Below are 21,700 nucleotides of genomic sequence, written 5' to 3'. Positions count from 1 at the left end.
TGCACTCGAAACCGTCTCAGCCAATCGCAGCGGCCAGAACAAACCTCACACTATGTTCTATGTGTGTATCTCGCGCTCTGTGTGTACGCATCAAAACTAGTCTACGTAGAGATAATTAGCCTTACAATACGCCTGAAATGTGGAAAAGCATGCGTGACTGGCTGGCAGACTGAGCACCGGTGAATGGAGGTCACCCCAGACACTGAATGAGTCTCAGCGGTGAGACAGAGAGGGGGAGAGGGAGGACGGACAGCGGCCAGCCGCCTTCAAAAATGGCGTCTCCGGAGGAAAATGAGTAAAAAATATTAAAACGCGCGGCCTGCTTTCTTTACACTTCCTCGTTTCGCTTGGTATGTTTTTTTAATTCTTTTCCATTCTCCTCGGCGAGGACACGCTGCTCGTCGCTTTTACTCGAATGGCAAAAGGGAGCAGAAATTCGCGGAGCGAGCATTTGGGAGAAGAAAAGCAGCGCTGTTTTATTTTGATGCGTCGTTACTGACAGCTAGCATCTGCTGCTAGCACACACGGTTCTGCTCCACGGCGGTGGCAACCATTTACATGCACGGAAGAAGAACGATTTGAGAATTGTGGGGATTTCGTGGCTCGTCTGTGGGCAACGGTTGCGTCCAACGTGGCCTGTCGAATGCGAGCCTTTTTGGTGTTAGCAGCGTAGCAACAACTAGCCTAAAGAAAGGGGAGGAGAGACGGTGAAAAGGACGCATTCAAATCAAATGTTTATCAGCAATTCGTCCATCAGCGGCCAAATCCGCCGCATCTCCATCATGAGCGTGACTGATTCTGGACTAAATACCCACGCATGGAAATGATAAACGTGAAAGGCGTAGGAAAAGGAGAAAGGCTTGCTTTTTTTGGAGGTGGTTGGATTATAACCCCGTAGACCCCCCTCTTTTTTTCATCCAGCTTTCTCCTCCTCTCCTCCATTTCTCTTTCAATATGCTGTTTTCCACTCCTGAGGACTTGCTTATGAAACCGGGAAAAATAGCCTGAAACCGAGAAAAGGGGGAATACTGGATTTTTTATATATATATTTTCCGTGATCTGCTTTGCGACGTTCTCGTTGCTTTCGTCCTCATCGTACGCATTGTAACGAGCCATCAATGGATAGGAATTACCCGGGAACAGGGTTTGGTGATTTGGGCGCAGGAGCAGGATGGAGTTACGAGAGGTCGGCAAAAGCAAGGTATGCGATGGATTCAGACAATGTGCAGATACATCACATTTACTGTGCAGGACACTGTGTGTGTGTGCGTGTGCGTGACCCATGTAAACAAATGATTGCCACTGGCTTCATAGATAAAAGAGTCATGGCTCGCCATAATGTGTGTAGTGCATTGACATCCAAACAGTTGCATAGTAATAAGATTATAAACAGGAATTGGAGCAGTGTGCGTGTCGTGGGGGTGGGCGGGGTGGTGGAAGGAGAGGTTGGTGGGTATGAATTGAGTGTGATTGACAGACGTGGGTTTTAGGTAGACCTGGTAGGGTGGAGGAAGAGGAGCAGTAGGAGGAGGAGGAGGAGGAGGAGGAAGGCAGTGGGGTGGGGGTATGTCTGGAGCATCCATAGGAATTATTGTTCCCTGTGTGCAGCAAGGCCTGGATCCAGAGCCTGATAGATAGATCCAGTGGATTGATGAAAGCTGGGAAGAGTGCAGACACAGCAGCAGTAGCAGAGCCCCGCTGACAGACATCAACAACAAGAAGTGATCCTCATTAAGCACAGAGAACCACATAATTAACGTTAGATTGTAAAGGAAGGAAGAAAGTGCACTCCTTAAGTGGCTCCAATGCCCTCCTCTCACCACACATGTGTTTGTAATGCATTTTGCCCAAATCGTGATGTGGATCATTGCATTTGCGTGGTTTATGTTCATTTGCATAATTGAACAGCACCATATTCATAAATTCACGAAACGAAACGCACGATTTGTAATTTGTCCAAAAAATAAACCATGGGGATAATAACGACTGTACCACGATGAATTCACGGGGTTATGGAAATAATGGGAGGTTGTCTGGGCTGTGTAAGATTAGCTCTGTGTTTTAGCTCTGAGTTAGCCTGCAAGCTAGCGTTATGTTGCATGGGAGTCACTAGAGGCCTGTGCACGCAGGCACCATTGTCTTTTTTTTTAGCTGCGCATATGTCACGTTCATACATGTTTTGACCCACTGTTCGATGCCAGGCCCTGTATGAAAGTCACAATGCCCCCGTCGGAAGTGATATTTAGCTAAACAAACGTGGTTAATTGCTGGTGTTTGCATGCTACTCAACTTAGCATGCATTAGCGTCGCCTCCTACTGTCCAGCTGTTCGCCGCACAATAAGAATGTGTGGTTGCATTGTTATAAATAGACAGATATGTGTTTTCCACTTAGCCCAAATGTGCACATTACGCTCATAAAATGTATTTAAAATTAAAACACTGGCCTCGCAGTTCAGGCCTGGTGTTTGCTGTTATCTCATAGCTGCTGTACTTTTATGCTAGGCGGTGGTAACAGCAGCAGCACAAATGCTAGCATGTTACCTTTTAATAGCCAGTCATGCGTTTTGTTCTTTTAGAGTTGCAGGCTCATCTTTAGCATTGAGATTATGCGCTTATTTAACTTACATCTGTAGCCTATGCAACACTTTGCAATTGCAAGCAATGCATCCTATTATTTTGCATATATCTTTGCTTTGACAGATTTGCATACATTATAATACACTTACAATTAGAATAATAATTACTTAACTTGAATTGTATTACATATTTATCATCTGGCATCCAAATTTCAAGGAGTAATTACTCATCTGGAATTTTAATTGCATGTAGGCTACTGTAATGAGACTAATGATTACGAATGAACAATTGTTTTCACTTTACTATTTCAAAGAAACATTAGCTTCCCAAACTTCAGGTTCAAATGAGACGTCTGGGATTTTCACATATAAATTACTGTTAAGTGACCAAGCAAATAAATAGCTATTGTAATACGAGTGCACAAGGTGCGGATGGACCCTATTGGAACTGAAGGAATTATTTTTCATTATCATTATTAGTTTTATTATTATTGTTATTAGAAGTAGTAGTATACACGTGAGACGTGAGTCTCTTCTCATTGGTCACATTTTAGAAATAGTTGAGATGAATGTAAATGTACAATTAATGACACTTATCCCCCCCCCCCCCCCCAATTTCCCCTATTCCTCAGTCTTGTATATGGGAGTTCCAGATCATCCCACCCGGAGTCTGAGCTCCTCCACCGACAAGCCTACGCCACCCCACACCCTCTGCAGGGCTATGCCTCCAATCACCACCCAGGGAGCTCTGGCCAAGGCGGGGCTTGGGGAGCAGCTGGAAGGAGTTTGGGTGAGATAAATGTCATACCTTCCATGTCATCACCATAAGGGGCCCTAGCAATGAATCATTGTGTGTCTCTATTCAGCCCCTGCTTGAGTGTCATTGAAAGATGAACACATTATAGAATAATTGAGTTTTAGTTGCAACATTCGTTCATGCACTATCATGCACCAAATCTTTATTCAGAATCTGCTGGAGATGTTTCAGTACCATTTTGTCATCCCAATGACCATTTCCAATGGTGAACTTTTTAATACTATGGCAATACTAATAGTTATTTGATTCAATAAAGTACATGAAAACTCACCTATATAACACATTTTAGCACTTCTATGCTATTAACCATGTATGGAGCAGTAATGATGAATTGATTTCTGGGAAGAGAAAATTACTTTTTTCATCTGGGTCAAACTAATATAGCTCAAAGACATGGTATCTGATCAGTACAGAGAGTCACACACTTGCCACTGCTGAGTTTGTATTGTTGCCATTTATAATACTCATATCAGAATCTGAATTTGGCTGCAGAAGATATGCCAAATACACCTTTTGGACAAAATAAAATCTATTCAAAAAGTTTCTGCCCTCTGTTTTTTTTTGTTCAAATTCAGATTTAATTTGAACAAGTGTACTAGTGGTCAGTATTTACTTTGTTAATCCATTTTGATTATTTTGTTTGTCCTTCTAAAGGTCTGTCGGGGCTCTTTGACACTGGCCTCCACCATGCCAGTCCATCTGCTCCTGATGCCTCCGTCATGAATCTGATCTCAGCCCTGGAGTCCCGGGGTCCCCAGCCTCCACCCTCTGCCTCCTCCCTTCTTTCCCAGTTCCGCACACCTTCCTGGCAGACAGGTGGGGCTGAGATGCTTCTTCCCTATTGTGTTGACATTCAAACAGGCCTCACAGTCAACATGACATTTAAAAACCTTGTAAACCTGGGCTGCATCATCATTCACTGTCTTTGCATTTCTGTACAAGTTTGAAGCATTTTACCATACTTGTTGATACACTTATTCATGAATACTTAATTATTTTTGATTGAAATAATAACTTGTTGGATCCTCAGTAATCTTGCAATATGTCTTCCTTTTCCTAACAGCGATGCACACACCTGCTCCTCCTGAGCTATTCATCTCTGGAGCCCTTCCTGGCTCCGGCTCATTCCCCTCCTCCTCAGCCCTCTCAGCCTATCAGCATCCAGCATCCTTCTCTAGCCGTTCTTTCCCTGCCGCCTCCCTTTCCCTCCAGGACACGCCCACATTTAGTCCCACATCCAATGGCCTACTCTCCCCACATGACCCCCTCCTACACATCAAGGCTCCGTCTCAGTCTAGCCTGGGTTTTGACAGACTCCTGTCCTCACAGGGTGCTGCTGCAGCTGCTTATAGGGGCAGCCAGGACCCCACTGGTGCCACGTCGGCCCAGGCATCGTCTGCCAGGCACCTTCAGTCCCACCAGTTCAACCTGCTGTCATCACAACTCCAGGATCAGTCCTCCCAGCTATACAATGCATCAGTTTTTTCCTCAGCCCAGCCTCAGTCTCAGTCCCAGTCCCAGTCCAATTCGGCTCAGGAACGAGCTGTGCCCCGACAGGACAGTGTTATCAAGCATTATCAGCGGCCCACACCAGCTCAGTCACAGCTCTCATCCTCTGCTGCCCACTCCCTTCAGCACTACCTCAGCTGTGGAGGTGCAGGGTACCAGCAAATAGCCACCCATCATAGACAAGCTGGCCTTTCTTGCAGCCCATTGGGTGACCAGAGCCCCTCATCTGACCATAAGACCACTTCTCGCACTGAACAGTATCGGCCAATCATCCAGCCTCCCTATTCTTCATCCTCTTCCTCCTCGTCCTCATCATCAGCTGGAAAAGGTACCAAAAGCAGCTCTAGCAGTGGCTATTCTTCTGCCAGTTCAGCTTCATCCTCAAGAACTCCTCACACGCCCCCTTCTGCTTCCTCTACCTCCTCTTCTTCCTCCTCTTCTTCTGCCACTTCTGGTGCTCATCCTTCCAATTCCATCCCCACCTCCAGCTCCAGTGCAGCCCCCTCGAGGCAGCAGCCCCCTCCTCAGCCAGCTCCACCTCCCCCAGCCCCTCAGCAGCAGCAGCCCCCTGCCACTTCCTCCTCAGCCTCCCAGTCTCTGCCGAAGTCCTGCCTCTCAGGCTATGGTTCTCCTGTGCCCCCAGTGAAGACGCCCACTTCTGCTCTTACTGGTCAGACGCCACCCCAACAACAGACACAGTCATATTCCCCTAATCAGCCCCCTCCCTCTCACCTGGCTCAGTCATATGGAGGCTTCAGTTCACCACAAGCCCAAGACTTGAGCTCAGGTGCTGGTGGAAAAGGATATGGGAGTTTAGGTGGACGAAGCCAGTCATATTCCACTGATATTTATGGACCTGACTCTGCTTATGGATCTCTTCCATCATCTCTTGGTGGAGCTGGAAGCCCATCACTAGGTTATGGAGCCCCAGGTCACTCTCCTGCCCTTTTAAGATCAAGTGGTTCATCAGGTAGTGGAGCGTCTGGGGGAGGAAGCAGCACCGGCACAGGAAGTGGTAACTCTGGCTCGGGAGGAGGAGCAGGAAATAGTATGACAAATGAGCGAGGCGGAGGGGGTAACAGTGGAGGGTCTTATCATATTCCAGACTCTAGCCCCTCTCCATCAGGCAACTCTGGCATCATCCGTCCAGGATTACACTCTCCAGTGCCCACCTGCCCCACGCAATCTCCAGGAGGGGCAGGCTCAAATAAATACATTCCCTCAGTTCTCTCCCCCACCTTTCTAGCCTCCCCACAGGGCTACCCTGACACTAGAGGCCCCAGTTCCCAACCTCAGCCCTATCACTCTACTGCTTCCAAAACGAAGGCTGACACTTCCATGCTAGGAGTGGGCTCTCAGAGATCCCAAGAGGAAGTAGATGATGACGATGAGTTCCTGATCCAGCACTTGCTGCAAGCCCAAGCAAGTCCTGCTCCCCAAGCCACTCATCACCACTCTCAACAGCCACCCCAACAGGCATCACAACAAACACAGCCTCAGCCTCAGTCAGTGCCGCCAACCTCTGATTCTGGCAAAGGGCTGAGCTACGACATGGGTAAGACCTCGGAGGAGAGATACCATCCCCAGAGTGTCATACGTACCCACAGTGCTACATCCACAGCTGGAGTAGGAAATGCAGGTTCAGGAGGGTCCATCTCAGGGCTGGAGAACCAGCTGGAGATGTCACTGAAGAAACAACAACAGCAACAGCAGCATCAACAACAACAACACCACCATCAACAACAACAACAACAACAACAACAACAGCAGCAGCAGCAGCAGCAGCAGAGGAGCGAAAGGTCTGTCGGAAGCAACAGGAGCAGTGGAGGGAGAGGCAGCGCTGAGCAAGTGCACTCACACCTCCATCACCATGACAGCCTAGGCTCGGTAGTCCACTATGGGCGGGGTGACCCATACACTCAACACTCCCTTGCCCCACAACACTCCTCACACAGTCAGCATGTGTCTTCTCACTCACAGATCCCACCACACACACAAATGGATCTCCAAAAGAAGCCACAGGAGCGTGCAGAAATCCCATATCCTCGGAAAACACCAGAAATCCAACAACAGCATTCCCAATCCCAAGCTACTGCTTCCCTCATGGACTCTCCCACTGATCGTCAGCCACCACACCTTCTCCAGTCAGTGCTGTCCCACACCACCCGCAACAAACTGGATCCCCATCAGCAGCATCACAAAATGGACTCGCATCGGCAACACCAACAGCACCATAAGATGGACTCCCACCAACCACACCAACAGCACCCTAAAATGGACTCCCACCCACAGCATCAGCAGCACCACAAAATGGACTCTCATGCCCAACAACAGCAGCACTCTATTAGTCAACAGCAAGCTGTAATGGAAAATGCTGGTGGGAGACTTGGTTCAAGTAAACATCAGGCACAGTCTCAGTCCCAAACCACCCAGCTCCAGCTTCAACTCCAGTCCCAGGCTTTGGAAGTGGCTGCAGCTCACTACAACCATGGGCCCCCTCCTCATCAGCATGAGCAGAGCCAGGTAAAGCAAAGCACAGTGGTCTCCTCCTTAGACATGTTGGAGCGTACGCTTTCTCAGACGACGAGCGCAGATGTGGCTGTTGCCGATGACAGACGTGGTGGGGCAAGCAGTGGAGGAAGGAGTGGAGCTGGTAGTGAGCGCCACAGGCAGCAACAGCAGGAACAGCACCCATCCCACCATCAGCCACAGCAAACCCACCACTCACAGCAACACTCAGCGTCTGAGCTCCACTCCTTCCTCTCTGAGCCTGACATGAGCTTATCTACTCCATCCCACATGCACCACCTCTCGCAGCATCACCCACAGCGGCAGCAGCAACAACAACACCAACAAACCCACTCTCACCACCCTCACTCCCAACCCCACCCTCAGCAGCCCCCACTCCCCCACCACATACCTCCAACATCTGCCTCAGCTCACTCCCAGTCACAGCCTGACCCACAGCCATCACTCTCATCCCAGCTTACCCCTCAGCAGAGCCAACTGGACCAGCAGCGTTCAGATCAGCACCAGTTTGACACGGTCAATCCAGTGGAGAAAGCAGACCAGAATCAACAAAGTAATCGCTTTGTACCCCTGACTTCTATCTGCTTTCCAGATTCCCTCCTCCAGGATGAGGACCGCTCCTTTTTCCCTGGAATGGAAGATATGTTTTGTGCTGAGGACTACAAGTCCAGCTGTGCTGGAGGTGCAGGACCAGGGCAGGGGGAGATGAATGAAAGCCATGCTGGACAAGAGGGAATGGATTCCATGAAAGCTGGACAGAGTGCAGGTGGAGCAGGGGGAAGTGCTGGAGGTAGCTATGACATGATGGGTCACCATGGTGGCGATCAGGGTTATGAACCATACTGTCATGGCCTTGAGGAACCCAGCAACAACACCATGACTCTGGATCTAGACTCTCTTAAAACCCATGAGCTCCCTTCCACTGTCAACACCGAACAGCTAGGACTGATACAGTCCCAGGGCCCAGCTATGGGTATGGGCTCCAACACTGCTGGTCCCAACAACTCTGGAGGTAAAATGTCTGCTGGGCCTGGAGGAGCCAACACAGGAACTGGTCCTGGAGGCCTCCAGTCTCCCATTTTCTGTTCATCTCGTCCCAAGAAGCTCCTAAAGTCCAGCTCTTTCCATCTGTTAAAAGAGCGACGGGACCCGAACACACTGCCTAAGAAAAGTTATGCTCAAGAGTATGAGTTTGAAGATGATGAAGATAAAGCTGACCAGCCAGCTGACATCCGTTTGAACAGTCGAAGGCTCCCAGATTTGTTGCCAGACTTGGTGTCCAGCTGCAGAAAAGGAGGAGGAAGTGGTTCTCTCAGCCCTTTAATGGGTGACATTGACTTCTACCACTCCTCAGGCTACTCATCTATGGGTTCACACTCTCTTCTGCCACAGGATGGACCAAAGAAGAGGGGCAGAAAGCCCACTAGACCCAAGAGAGATGGCCCACCTAGGCCAAGAGGCCGGCCTCGCATCCGCCCAATGCCCGAGCCATACACTCCAAGAGGAATGATGGGGGAGATGGGGGGAACAGCAGCAGCAGTAGGAGGAGGATTCACTGTGGAAGGACGAGGTAGAGGCAGGGGTCGTGGGAGCCGAGGTAGAGGAGGAAAGAGGGAGGATATGTACATGGAGATGAGTGGGAAGGAACAGGATCAAATGCACCACCATCACCTACATCAGCAGCAGCAGTCGCAGCAGCTCCATCACCAGCCCCAACAGCAGCAACACGAGCCCATTCCACCTCTGAAGGTCAGTCGCTTTCTGTCCAGAGAAGGCACAGAAATATTTGAATTTAATGTCATTCAAACACAGATGTGATGATAATGTATTTACTCTGCACACATACAGAATTAGGGTTAAAGTGAATAACAGATGAGCCCTGTTCTTAAAAGGATGTTATTGTATTGATGAATGTCACAATCTTGACCTTTGAACGCAAAGGTGGAATTGAGGATTTAACCATGCCCCCAGTGTGATGTCCTGCAGGTGTGCCACAGGTTGTAGCTATTGTAGCACGACTACACGTAACCTCCTCCTGCTAACCCAAAGCTGCGGCCAACAAATAATAGCCATGGCAACTGCTTATTTGGGCATCGACCTTCCTCAAAATTCACCTCGCACTAAAGTGATAACTAGCACTATTGGCGTGTTTGTAGCATCAGGCATTGGACCTTATTTGGTGGTGGAAGATTAGATTTAAGCATTTCTGGTTATTGTTCCATTCATATTGTTAATATATTATTTAAATTTGACAATAAGGCCTAATTACATTGCAAACAAATAATGGATCACTCATGACACCATGTAGACAATTGAAATGGGAATTAAAAAATGTATTTAGTTGTCATGACATAAAACCAATGATAGACTAAACTAGACAAGTCTAAAAATGGCAGACCCATTGGGGTTAAAAGAGAGGAAAAAAAAGATTGAGAATTGAATTAAATTGTGACCTTAAAATCGAAAATCAAACCAGTGATTTGTAGAATCACTGCTGATTACACGTGCCCCCCAGCAACGTGATACAGCCTGACCTTGATACCCACACTCAATAAAAAAGACTTTAGCCACAAAAGGCTCGCCTTTTATTATAAGTATGCTTGTCTATGATTATTTAAGAATACACTGTAGATGGCATTTTCCAACCGGATACAGATATGTGTAAACCACTTACATTCCCACACCAAAGTCATAGAGACAATCAGCAGCTTTAGCTTGCAGGGACACAGGAGCTGCTGGTTTGCTGCTGCTTTGTTTGTCAGGTAAATCTGAGCAGATTTCAAACTCTGAAGTAAACAATAGTTGTAAATTCACAATATATTGTGAACTTACAACATGACAAAAATTCCTGATATTGCCAAACTGCAAAAACTCCAAACTTTACCTTTTAAATCGGGATTAATGCAATTGTGTTTTGTGTGCACACCTTTTTTCTGAAAAAGTTGAGTTTAATTAATGCATTTCTAATCCTCATGTAGTCTATTACTAACCGTAATCCTGTTTTCTCCATTTTCCATTAGATTAAATTACCAATTGGCACCCTGTCCTCCTCTGATGCCTTGCTGAGGACGGACTCTTTGTCTGGTACGGACCCCGCTCTGTCAGACGGCTCAGTAGGCTCTGCTCCATCACTTGGTCTAAGTCCCGGACCCCCATGCAGTACTGAAAGCACCAGAAGTCAGGACAAGAACAAGCAGAAAAGCCACATGATGAGTGAAGGAGTGGACGACGAGAGGCTGGAGGAACGGGTAAAGGCCATGGAATTTCTTTTTTGTTAAGATTAAGATATGGTTGAATTAATCTGATTTAATTTATGGTCATTACTGTACAGTCGAGGCAGATGACCGCACATCTCTGAGCCTGGTTCTGTCAGAGATTTCTTCCTGTTAAGAGGGAGTTTTTTCTCTCCACTGATGCCTAGTGCTTGCTCATTGTGTGAACTGTTTCTCTGCTGTCCTTGATGTTGTCTATGTACAGTGCCTTGAGATAATGTATGTTATGATTTGGCACTATACAAATAAAATTGAATTGAATTGAGTTGAAATAAATCTGTGGCTTGTGAGCTGGCTGTAAGTTTCTCTTATATTTCTTTCCAGGGCGATGAGAAGGACTCTGAGTCCAAGGCTGGCTTCGTGGCTTCATTCTTAGACTTCTTGAAGACGGGGAAGAGACCTCCAGGCTTGGACATCTCACCGGGAATGGAGCCTGACAATGGCGAAACCTCACCTTGTAAATCGGTGGGTTTGCGCCCACTGTCTCCCGCACCACCTCCCCCACCCCCACCGCCTCCATTTGGGGACAGTGAAGGGAATGGTGGCCTGGCCTTGGGTAACTGCCACAGCCCCAAGCGCTTGGAAGACGAACTGAAGAGGAACCTGGAGACGTTGCCATCGTTCTCCTCTGACGAGGAGGACTCCGTTGGGAAGAACCAGGACCTCCAGAAGAGCATCTCCTCAGCCATATCTGCACTATATGACACTCCACAGCTAACCTCCAACATCCAGACTCCACTCCCTCCTCCATCTCCCCAGCCTCAGCCTCAGCCCACCCAGGCTCCTCTCACTCCGACTCTGCAGCCTCCCACGCTCAGCCCACAGCCAACCATGCACACTCCCCACACTCAGCCCCAGTCCAATGAACCTGATATTCTCCAGCCAGAAGATGGAGACATGGAGGAGAGCAAAGAGGAGGACAATGAGGAGGAAAGAAGCACGGGAGGGGAAGAAGAGAATGATATAACAGAGGAGAGAGAACCACAGCTGGAAACCTTATGTGCACCTAAGCTGGATGGTAATGCTACTTTTTATCTGTCTATCCAGTGAATTAATAGTCGTGTTGTGAATTTAATTGAATATTTAAAAAATGCTGTGACTCATTTCTTGTATAAAATGATCTATAGAGGTTAACCTTAACCTTGAATGTCCTCTTCTCTCCTTCCAGCACTTTCTCCCGAAAACCCTCCAGCACCAGCAACACCCGAACCACCCTCTGCCCCTCGTTCTCCCACATCCTCCTGCTCTACTTCTCACTCCCCCCTCCCTCCACTCTCCCTCCCCTCACCCTTACCTCCAAAAGAAGAACAAGAGAATTCCCAGTCTCCAAGCCCGGTTACTCCCACATCCTCATCATCACCACCACCACCACCACCTCCTCCTCCACCTCCTGCACCTGTTAATCTCCCTCAGCCTGCAACTCCTCCACCCCCAGCTTCCACTCCTCCCCCACCTGCAACACAGGGGGAGTCTCCCATGCCATCTCCAGAGTCCCCCGCCTCACCCGAGGAGCCCCCGCCTCCTAAAATCACCTCCTTGCACCTTGCCCAGAAGCAAGAGGACGCTGCCATTGTTGGAGAGAGTGAAGAGGATGAGAGCGAGAGTGGAGGGGAGGGCATTTTCAGAGAAAGAGACGAGTTTGTGGTGCGAGTGGAAGACATACGAACCCTCAAGGTGTGTTTGTATTTGTGAGATATTAATAAACTGCTCTATTTGGGCCACATTTTTATTTTTATTTTTGGTGTATAGTCAGCAAACTAAACTGCCAATAAATGTCACATTATTTTAATCACTCAAATGTACAGATGTTTCTGGATCTGTTAGTCATGTTAACAGAAGCATTTTCATCTTGCTCGTGTGTCCTGTGTTTTTGCCTCAGCTGGCACTGCAGACGGGCCGTGAGCCTCCACCCATCTGGCGGGTACAAAAAGCCCTGCTGCAGAAGTTCAGCCCAGAGATCAAAGACGGACAAAGACAGTTCTGTGCTACGAGCAACGTGAGTTCACCACCTTTTTACAGTCCCTGCTATATCACAGCACTTATGCTGTGTAGTATGCTGAAATGTACACACACATAGATTCCATGTCACAACCATTACACTTTTATGAATATGTGTTTCTCTCTCTCTCCCTATTTCCCTCTCTCAGTATCTTGGCTACTTTGGAGATGCTAAGAGACGATACCAGCGGATCTATGTCAAGTTTTTGGAAAATGTGAATAAGAAGGACTATGTCAGAGTCTGCTCTCGGAGACCTTGGCGCAGAGCCACCCCTGCTCTCAGGTACCACTATTTACCATATGGAAAAAATCTCATTCATATTAAATTAAGCCTGGCTAGATTTAGAATGGGATAAATCACCTTGCCCTGAGGCCCGTCTTACAGTCAAGGCAGGGAGTGGAGCTCACAGAAGCAGGAGGGGAGGCTTGGGTTGATGGGGCGAGGCTGGTTGAAGTCCAAACACACTGAAAAATAATATGGAGACACCATCATTGGGGCCAAGAGGGAGGGAGGGTGGTGGAATGAACCCTAGTTATGGAAAATACCTTTTTTCAAGTAATGGTAACTAAAGTAAAAAGAAAACTGCACAGAGCTTAACTGTTTGTGAACTTTACTTTGAAGATCTGCTGAAACCAGCAGATGAAGGTTCCAGCCTCTAGCTATAAATAATGGTGATGTTGTCAGTTACTTTGCTAATATACAGTAGATGGCTGCAATGAGATTCTGCACTTTTCCAGCACATTCTCTGGAGGGGCTGGTAGAGCCAGGTCATACTAACTCCAGCGTCACATTTTTCTGCATGGACGTACATTTCCGCAGTTTTGGTTATTCTGACATGAGGATCCTTGTCCGTCTGATGTAATTTCTCATAAGGAGGTTGCCCTCTTTGTATGTCCTTGTGTTCTTTGAGCACAGAGTTGTACATGTGTGGGAATCAGCGGTCTGCACAGTTACTGCCTTCTTTGTAATCTCTTTTCACACAAACGAGAGCTCACCTGCCACCGACTGGACTACGAAAATATCACATAGACTCAAACTGCAGACGCGATCATCAGCGTAGGGCTCACACCAACCACCGTTGAAATGTGCGGATGGTGAAATTTATGTAATGCCGACCTGAGCAGACCTCTTTTCACATGTGAACATTGAGAGTACGACCTGCGCCGTCGAATGTGAAAGCAAATGTTTGCTGAAGTCGCTCCGGCCATTCCCCTGAGATTCTTCCTCCTGCTCCCAAATCTAATTTCCAGTTATTGTCTGAGTGAGCTCATGTGAGAACACAGCAGGAGAAAGGATAATCTAAACTGATAGATGTTGGCAGGTAGAAACCAGGGCTGCAACTAATAATTATTTTATTAATCGATTAATCTGTTGGTTATTTTCTTGATTAATTGATTAGATGATTGGTCTATAACATGTTAGAACATGTAAAATAATGATGATCTTCTTCTGAAGCAAATAAACCTGAAAATATTCACATTTAACATGCTAGCTTTTGATTATTAAAACGCACTAAAAGCGATGTGAACGGCTAACTCTAGAGAATTCTTTTATTATCTGTAATTCATGTCTGAAAATGGCTTCTTTTTTTATATACATGTCCATCTCTAAAATGATTCCTTCATGTGTCACAGACGCCAGTCCCTCTCCAGAATGGCTTCCCCTCCTGCAGCACAGGTGCCGCCCAGAGTCACGGAGAAAGAGGAGAGAGCTGCTCCGCCAATCCAGAAGGAACAGAGGGAGAAAACGAGAACAGGAACCACGACGACGACAAAGGAGCAGAGGGAGAAGAAGGAGGCTCCAGCCGCAGTGCCCAAAGCCAAGGAGAAGGAGAAGGAGAGGGAGCATGAGAAGGAGAGACAGCTAGAGGCGCCGCAGCAGGAGAAAATGGAGAAGCGCGCCACCGTAGAACGAGGCAGAGCAGCAAAGGAGGAGAGAAAAGCTGTGGAGAGGAAGGAGAAAGAAAAGGCTGAGCGCCCACCCAAGTCAAAGCCAGCCAAAGTGAAGGCAGAGCCACCACCTAAGAAGAGAAAGAAGTGGCTGAAGGAAGTACCTTCTTCATCAGACTCTGACTCATCGGACGAGGCAGTTAGTGAGAATGAAAGTGAGTTGCCACAGATTTCTGTTTGCATGCTGCTACTGCAAATCAACACCAAAGAGTTTCTATCACATGTATGAAGGTAGAAGGATGTTTCTCAATGATGTTTTTTTTTTTCAACCACTCAGTGCCAGTGAAGGGAGGAGTGAACAACCGTGCCATGAGGGAGATGTTCAGGAGCTACGTGGAGATGCTGGTCAGCACGGCCCTGGACCCCGACATGATCCAAGCTCTGGAAGACACGGACGGTGAGAGACGCCTCCTCAGCACTGAACACACACTCATTCATTCATTCAAGCTCTCTTTATGTCTTCAGTGTGAGAACTTTGTGTCTGTAGCATATCCTGTGTGGTGGCATATTTTCTGCAGCCTAAACATCTGCACCCTGTAATCAGTATCAAGGTTGTTATTTGCAAAAGTATCTGTGTGTAGTAGGGCTGCAATGATTATTTGATAGCTAAAGTAATCGTCAACTACTTTTATAATCGCTTTTCAGCTTCTTAAATATGAATATTATCTGGTTTCTTTGCATCATATTAACAAAGAAATCATTAAAACTGAATAATTTTTGTTTGTGGACCTCATTTTGAGGGTTGAAAACCAATATTTTTCAACATTTTCATCCAATTTATGGACCTAGCGATTACTCGATCAATAAAGAAAATAATAAACAGATTAATTGATCTTGTAAATAATAATTTGTTGCAGCCCCAGTGTGTAGTTTAGGCAGGTTTGATAAACAACACACCCTTAAGAGAACAGTTTGATTTAATGCCAAAATGAATCTTTAAATGGTTTTGAAATTCCAGTTCAAAGAGAGGTGAACAGGTGGGAAGGGAAGGGAAACTTGCTGGAACACAGAACAGCTGCTCTCTATGAAAATGCCCTGCAGCTGTGTGAATGTGTTGTCTAATGAACCTGTTTGTGTTGACTGGCCACAGATGAGCTGTACCTCCCACCAATGAGGAAGATTGACAGCATCCTCAGTGAACAGAAGAGGAGGCTGCAGAGGAGAGTCAGCATGAGCTCTCAGCACCAGGTAATCTGTCCTGAACTGGGCGCTTGGACCTTATGTCGAATGTTTACTACATTTGTGCTCAAGGAAAAAGTCTAGTTTGAGGTCCTATCCCCATGGAAACGAAACAAAATCTCCTACAAATCTCCTTTGTCGTTTTTGAAAAAGTTTTCAAGCGACAAAATATATAAGAGTGCAAGAGAGACGTATGATTATGACATCATCGTTTTCCCAAAGTAGCATGTTGGTTGTCTACACAAAAAGATCAATGGTGGCGTTTGGAAATTTTCATTCTGGGCTGTTTGCAATTTTCTGTTTATTTGGAATAGCAAGTATTACACTTTCAATTACAGCATACAATTCAAACACCAGCCCGCGACTGTGGCGGAGACTATACTTATTGCTATGCTTAGTGTGTGTGTGTATGTATATGTATATATATATATATATGTGTGTGTGTGTGTGTGTATGTATATGTATATATATATATATATGTGTATGTGTATATATATGTATATATATATATGTATATATATATGTATATGTATATATACATATATATATATATATATATATATATATCCATTTAGACCTAATCCTATAGCTAAAAATTATGATTTTCTTTCTTTCTATGGACTTTGGTGCGAGAGAGTGAGTTTTTTTTTATAAAATTCAGTTTCAGTGAGAAAAGAATGTCTAACAGGGAGAGAGAAGAGGGTAACATTTCCCTAGGTAGAATAAACTAAAACTATAATAGCTTCAACATTGAGCTCCTGCCCCCAAAAACCTGAACAAGCACATGACTTCACAGCTCGGTGTCAGACCCCAGCGATACACACACACACACACACACACACACACACACACACGTAAAACAAGTGCTGGATGGTGTTTTTCAAAATTTGAACAGGTTTCACAGTTTTAACGGTTTCACTTAGCTGTGGTAAAGTGTTTCTTACAGTAACTTCTTCAGCTAAGCTCTTAGCATGGGTGCAGCAGTGAAAATGGTCCCCCCCCATTTAATACCAGTAAAATGCTATCTTACTTACTACATTACTTAATTGCTTTGGACAATGAAGAAACCCCCGCCCGTCCAATACACACACACACACACACACATAACACATGACATGTTTACCTGTCTATTAGAAAAAGGGCAACTTCAGCATCACTCTTCAGTCCCTTTGTGTAAGTGTCATTGCTGAAAAGAAGGTGGCACCGATGTTCACACGAGCAGGTTTTGCTGTTGATGCTGAGACTCACTGTAGACCTGTTGCTGCTTCCACGTGTCTGGTGCAGTGTGAAGTTCTGTATTATTCTGAGGCAGATAATACCTGCGCCAAGCATCCGCAGGCAGGCAGCCAGGCCTGGTACGAGAGCTAATTCATGATGTTCTGGGACAAGCCAACCAATAATTTGTCATGTTTATTGTATCATTGCAAATTATGGACAGCTAAAAATCAGTTTTCCATCAGTGTTTCTAGTCTCCTTGTGTCTGTTGCTGATTCGTTTTCTGTCTCTTCATCAACAGGAAGTCCTGCATGCGTACCCACAGATCATTGTGGACCCCCTTGACTCAGGAGTGGTGAGGGTGCGGCTAAGTGGGGACGCTTACAACCGCAAGACCCTCAACAGAGTCAAGAAGACCCTGCCTAAGCCACAGGTAGGCTTGTCTGTGTGTGTGTATAATCAATGCAGCCTTTCCTGTTCAATCTTGAGTAAAACGTGAGTTTTATTTTGTTTTTTTGCTCCAAAAAAATCAAACTATAGTTAGGTTTCTCATCTTAATCACCTCTCAAAGTGTGTTTAGGTGTCAGTTTTGCCGTTTAACCCTTTCACACACACATTTATACAGTGCGGCTGCTGTATAAATAAATATAAGTTTCTATCGCACATCTGACACACCCATACACTTTCCAGCACGGCCACCAGTAGCAATGTGGGCTCAAGTGTCTTGGAGATTGAACCCTAACCTTCCAGTTGTTCCACTCACACTGATCTACAGTATATCTACACTGTAAATAGACACTGAATCTTGTGTGTGACGAGAAGAAAGCGATTTGAGCTTCTCTCCTCACACCTGCTGCAAGTTTCTATTTCTGCTTCACTTTTAAAAGGGGGAAATTCACGCTTGGACAACTTTTTTTTTCTTTTTTTTAGTGCTCATGATGGAGACTGTTTTTACAGGGACAGAGACCAGACCACAACTGATTTTATTTCTACAAATCATTATTACCGTTGATTGGAAAATGCCTCTGAATGCAACAAAACATGTAGTTTTTACAGTTAAAGTAAAGTTTGGTTCTTGGCAAAGAAAAGAAGTGTGTTTGTCTCGAGTCAACAACATGCAAATGGAAACGCACATGGCAAACACTACATACTGCACTGCCGCTCCCTCACATGGTCGAGAGAGCACCGAGAGAGTGTGTAGATCATGTGATGCACATTAATACAGACTTCAGTATTTGTTTTCATAGAACTGTAGAGTTAAACTTGACTTCAGCTTTCACACTGGTTTACATAATGACGCTGGAAGAGTCAAACTGAAATTGAAGTGACTGCTTTTCTTTCAGGACCTCAAGTTGTCGGCTGAGTCATATCGGATCTACAGTCTCTACCACTCCCTCCATCACTATAAGTACCACACCTTCTTACAGTGCAAGAAAGAGGTAAGCAGCCACGGGTGTCCTGTCACTATTAAGTGCAGCTTTTAGCTTTTTTTACTGTATTTGTTTAAAATTAAATGAAAACCACTCCTAAAAGAATATTCAGTAGGTTAGCTGACAGTCAAAATGTATATACATTTTAAAATAATGGAGAAAAAAACCACTCCTAAACCACTCCTAAAAGAATATTCAGTAGGTTAGCTGACAGTCAAAATGTATATACATTTTAAAATAATGGAGAAAAAAAAAGCACATGAAAGTGATGTAAAAAAGTAGGTTTAATTTTTGGGGAGTTTCTTATGGTAGTGATCAATATTGTTTTTTGATTGACTCGTCCATAGTTTCCTTTTGTGTGTATATAGCTGCAACTAACTATTATAATTGTATCATAATAACGTTCTCAAATGTCCAGTATTTTGTCCACTAACCAAAGTTATTCATTTGAAAGATTTCTTTCTTTGCTTTATGGGGCAAAGAAATCAGAAAATATTTCCTATTCAAGAAGCCAAAAAACTCACAGAATGTGTTTAAAATCATTTAAAAAAACATTGAAACCTGGTAATCGTCTATCAAAATTGTCAACAATTAGTTAAGTTATCTATTAATAATTGATTCATTGACTAATTGTTGCAGCCCCAATACACAGATTATGACTTAGAACAATCTATAAAATACATATCTTGAAGTTATCTTTGCAAAACATCAAGAGACTGTAGATTCCTTGGCCATCTAGTTGGATGTTACTTGTGAATTGAAGGTCCAGTGTGTAAGAATTAGTAACTACGGTGGCCCGTACATAGCAGAAATGACATAAACGCTTTCAGCCATTTTGTCCCCTTGTTCTTCGTTGGTTTATGTGGACCAAGTTGTTCCCCCCCCATCATTTACGTAGTCAGACCCTGCTGTGGAAACGTGCTGCTTTAAGACGGTGGCCTATGTTAGGCAAGATCCTTGATTTAAGGACACATACATGGACCATGCCAGTCAATAACAAAGCTCTACATGGTATTTTATGCACACAAACAAAAAATGACAACCTTTAATTCTAAATAATGTCTAAAACTATGAGGTAAATCTGAACAATCATACCTCATTTGAAATACAAATGCACAGATTTGAAAGCAGAACCCCATTCTGCTCATATTTGCTCTTTCTCTTGTGCTTCAGACCCTCGTTTGAGTCTCAGCATCACAATTTGTCTGTGTGTGTGTGTGTGTGTGTGTGTGTCGCTCTTTCAGACTAACACCATTGAGCAGGCAGCTGAGGACCCCGGCCAAGAGGAAGTAGTGCAGCAGTGCATGGCCAACCAGAGCTGGCTGGACACACTCTTCGGCTCCTTCATCGAGCTGCTCACGCTCGGCACCAAAGCCTGAGCCAACTGCACACACAGAGACACAGAGAGACTCCAGGGACGCAAGAGGATGAGGAGGAGAAAAAAAAAAGAATGACAAAAATAGAAAGAGATGGATCCACTGTACAGCCCCCAACCCTCTTCAAATCTCTAATATCTGAGGATGAATTTTCAAGGCTATTAATGAACATGAGTGGCTCTGTTCATGTGACCGCAGTCACTTGCCTCTGTTCTTTTTCTTATTGTTGATCAATGACTCGAGAAATGTCTTACTTTATGAGGAGGGGGGGACCCCCCACGGGGTCAGGGGTCACATGTGGCTCAAGAGGAAACTCTGAAGAAGACACTGATGGTGAAACACAACGTGGGGGAGGAGGAGGAGGAGCCGTAATGCCAAGTTCAACATGTTAACCGTGTGTCATAAAGACAATAGTTTCAACAGAGGAACTACTACTGCTTAGTTTTTACATAAATTATTTTTTTGAAAAGACTAACATCAGCTGTTGGCTTTTGAAGAGAACGGAAGAAGGCGAGAATGCTGTTTTTAAGCCGCGCGCGACGAGCGCAGCCATAAGCGAACACGGACCCGTCTGCGGATGGAAACATGAAATGTGGAGATGAACGCTCGCTCTCTCTCTCTGTGCTACGCGAAGGGCAGCACCAGTTAGCTGTGTGATAATATATAAACACATTTTTATTATTTATATGAGGAGGTTTTTAACTTAAAAACGCTCACAAGCGCCGGGTTACTGCCCTAACATTTTAAAACCCCCCTTTTTATTTTCCACAGGTTCCGTGTACAATCAGTAACCCACATATCCAAATCGTCTTCCCCTCTATACAAAAGAACAGACGCTGACACAGGACTATTGTATCTAATACAGTGGGTGTAAAATAACACACACACAAAAAAAAAGTGCGAGAAGAAAAATATGGAGAGAAAAGAAAACGAGGGAATGGTTAAAAAAAAAAAATCCATTTGAAACTGTCATTGTTTTTTTTCTGTTCAATCATCATGTCATGCAGGTGCAAAGAAAAAGAAGTAAACTATCCATTTCCCATGTGGGAAGAAGGAGTATAAATAAGTAATATTTAAAGAGGAAATAGTCATTTCATTTTTATCATTTTGATGTTTTGTGCATACTATGACTTATTTTGAAAACAATCTAATTTTCCATTGAAAAAAGGAAAAAAAGGCGTGTAAATATTGTACAGTTCTTGATGAAATTCTTTGTCCTTCTGTACATTAACTCTCCTGTATTTGAGAAACAAATAAAATCTGCAAAGAACACAACCGTGTGTGTGTCCGTGTGGACCAGGTCCTTTTCAAATCATTTTCATTATCGAGTGACTGATCTGTCAGAATTGATCTCAGTTAATTGATTCGTTCTGTAGAGTAGCCCATGCTGAGTTAGACATACTTGGGCTTGTAAGTGGAGGGTTGCAGGTTTGAATCCTTAAAGGCGACATAGAATGCTTGTATCACACATATATGTTAGTTATGGAGGTCTACTTACATATATTAACTTGTTTTCATGATTAAAAACCTCCTAATCGCTGCAAACGAGCCGATCAAAATATCTCCTCGCTGACGCTCTCGTCAGCCGCGCTGTTTCAGACCAAACAGTTGCTGTGATTGGCCAGCCAACGAGAGCTTTCCTACTGTCCTGTGATTGGCCAGGTACCTGGAAGTGACGTAATAGATAGGCCAGCTCTCAGATACACAGCTCCCCCTCTGGCACGGTGGATGCTCTGCATCTCAGCAGCAACAACGAGACTAGTTCTTCTTCTTCTTCTGCGGTTGAATGTACGCAACCGGATGTGCCCGGACTAGTGCCCGCACCGGGAGGCGCTACGGTGGTGAGGA

At 45.2% G+C, this 21,700-nt stretch overlaps 1 protein-coding gene across 1 annotated transcript; it reads left to right on the top strand.

Annotated features, from left to right (window-relative positions):
- The first annotated feature begins 148 nt into the window (after positions 1-148).
- Positions 149-21,127, top strand: prr12a (proline rich 12a). Its single transcript, XM_058621885.1, has 15 exons — positions 149-1,201; positions 3,210-3,367; positions 4,049-4,210; positions 4,458-9,181; positions 10,453-10,680; positions 11,029-11,722; positions 11,873-12,378; positions 12,584-12,700; positions 12,852-12,985; positions 14,338-14,807; positions 14,930-15,049; positions 15,743-15,840; positions 17,348-17,479; positions 18,390-18,485; positions 19,721-21,127. The coding sequence occupies exons 1-15, from the start codon at positions 1,119-1,121 to the stop codon at positions 19,853-19,855; spliced, it is 7,857 nt and encodes a 2,618-aa protein (XP_058477868.1). The 5' UTR covers positions 149-1,118; the 3' UTR covers positions 19,856-21,127.
- The last annotated feature ends 573 nt before the right edge of the window (positions 21,128-21,700 follow it).

Source organism: Solea solea, chromosome 21, assembly GCF_958295425.1.
Source record: "Solea solea chromosome 21, fSolSol10.1, whole genome shotgun sequence".
Lineage (NCBI taxonomy): Eukaryota > Metazoa > Chordata > Actinopteri > Pleuronectiformes > Soleidae > Solea > Solea solea.
Note: the sequence above shows the minus strand (reverse complement) of the source record. Positions and strands in the feature narration are given on the sequence as shown.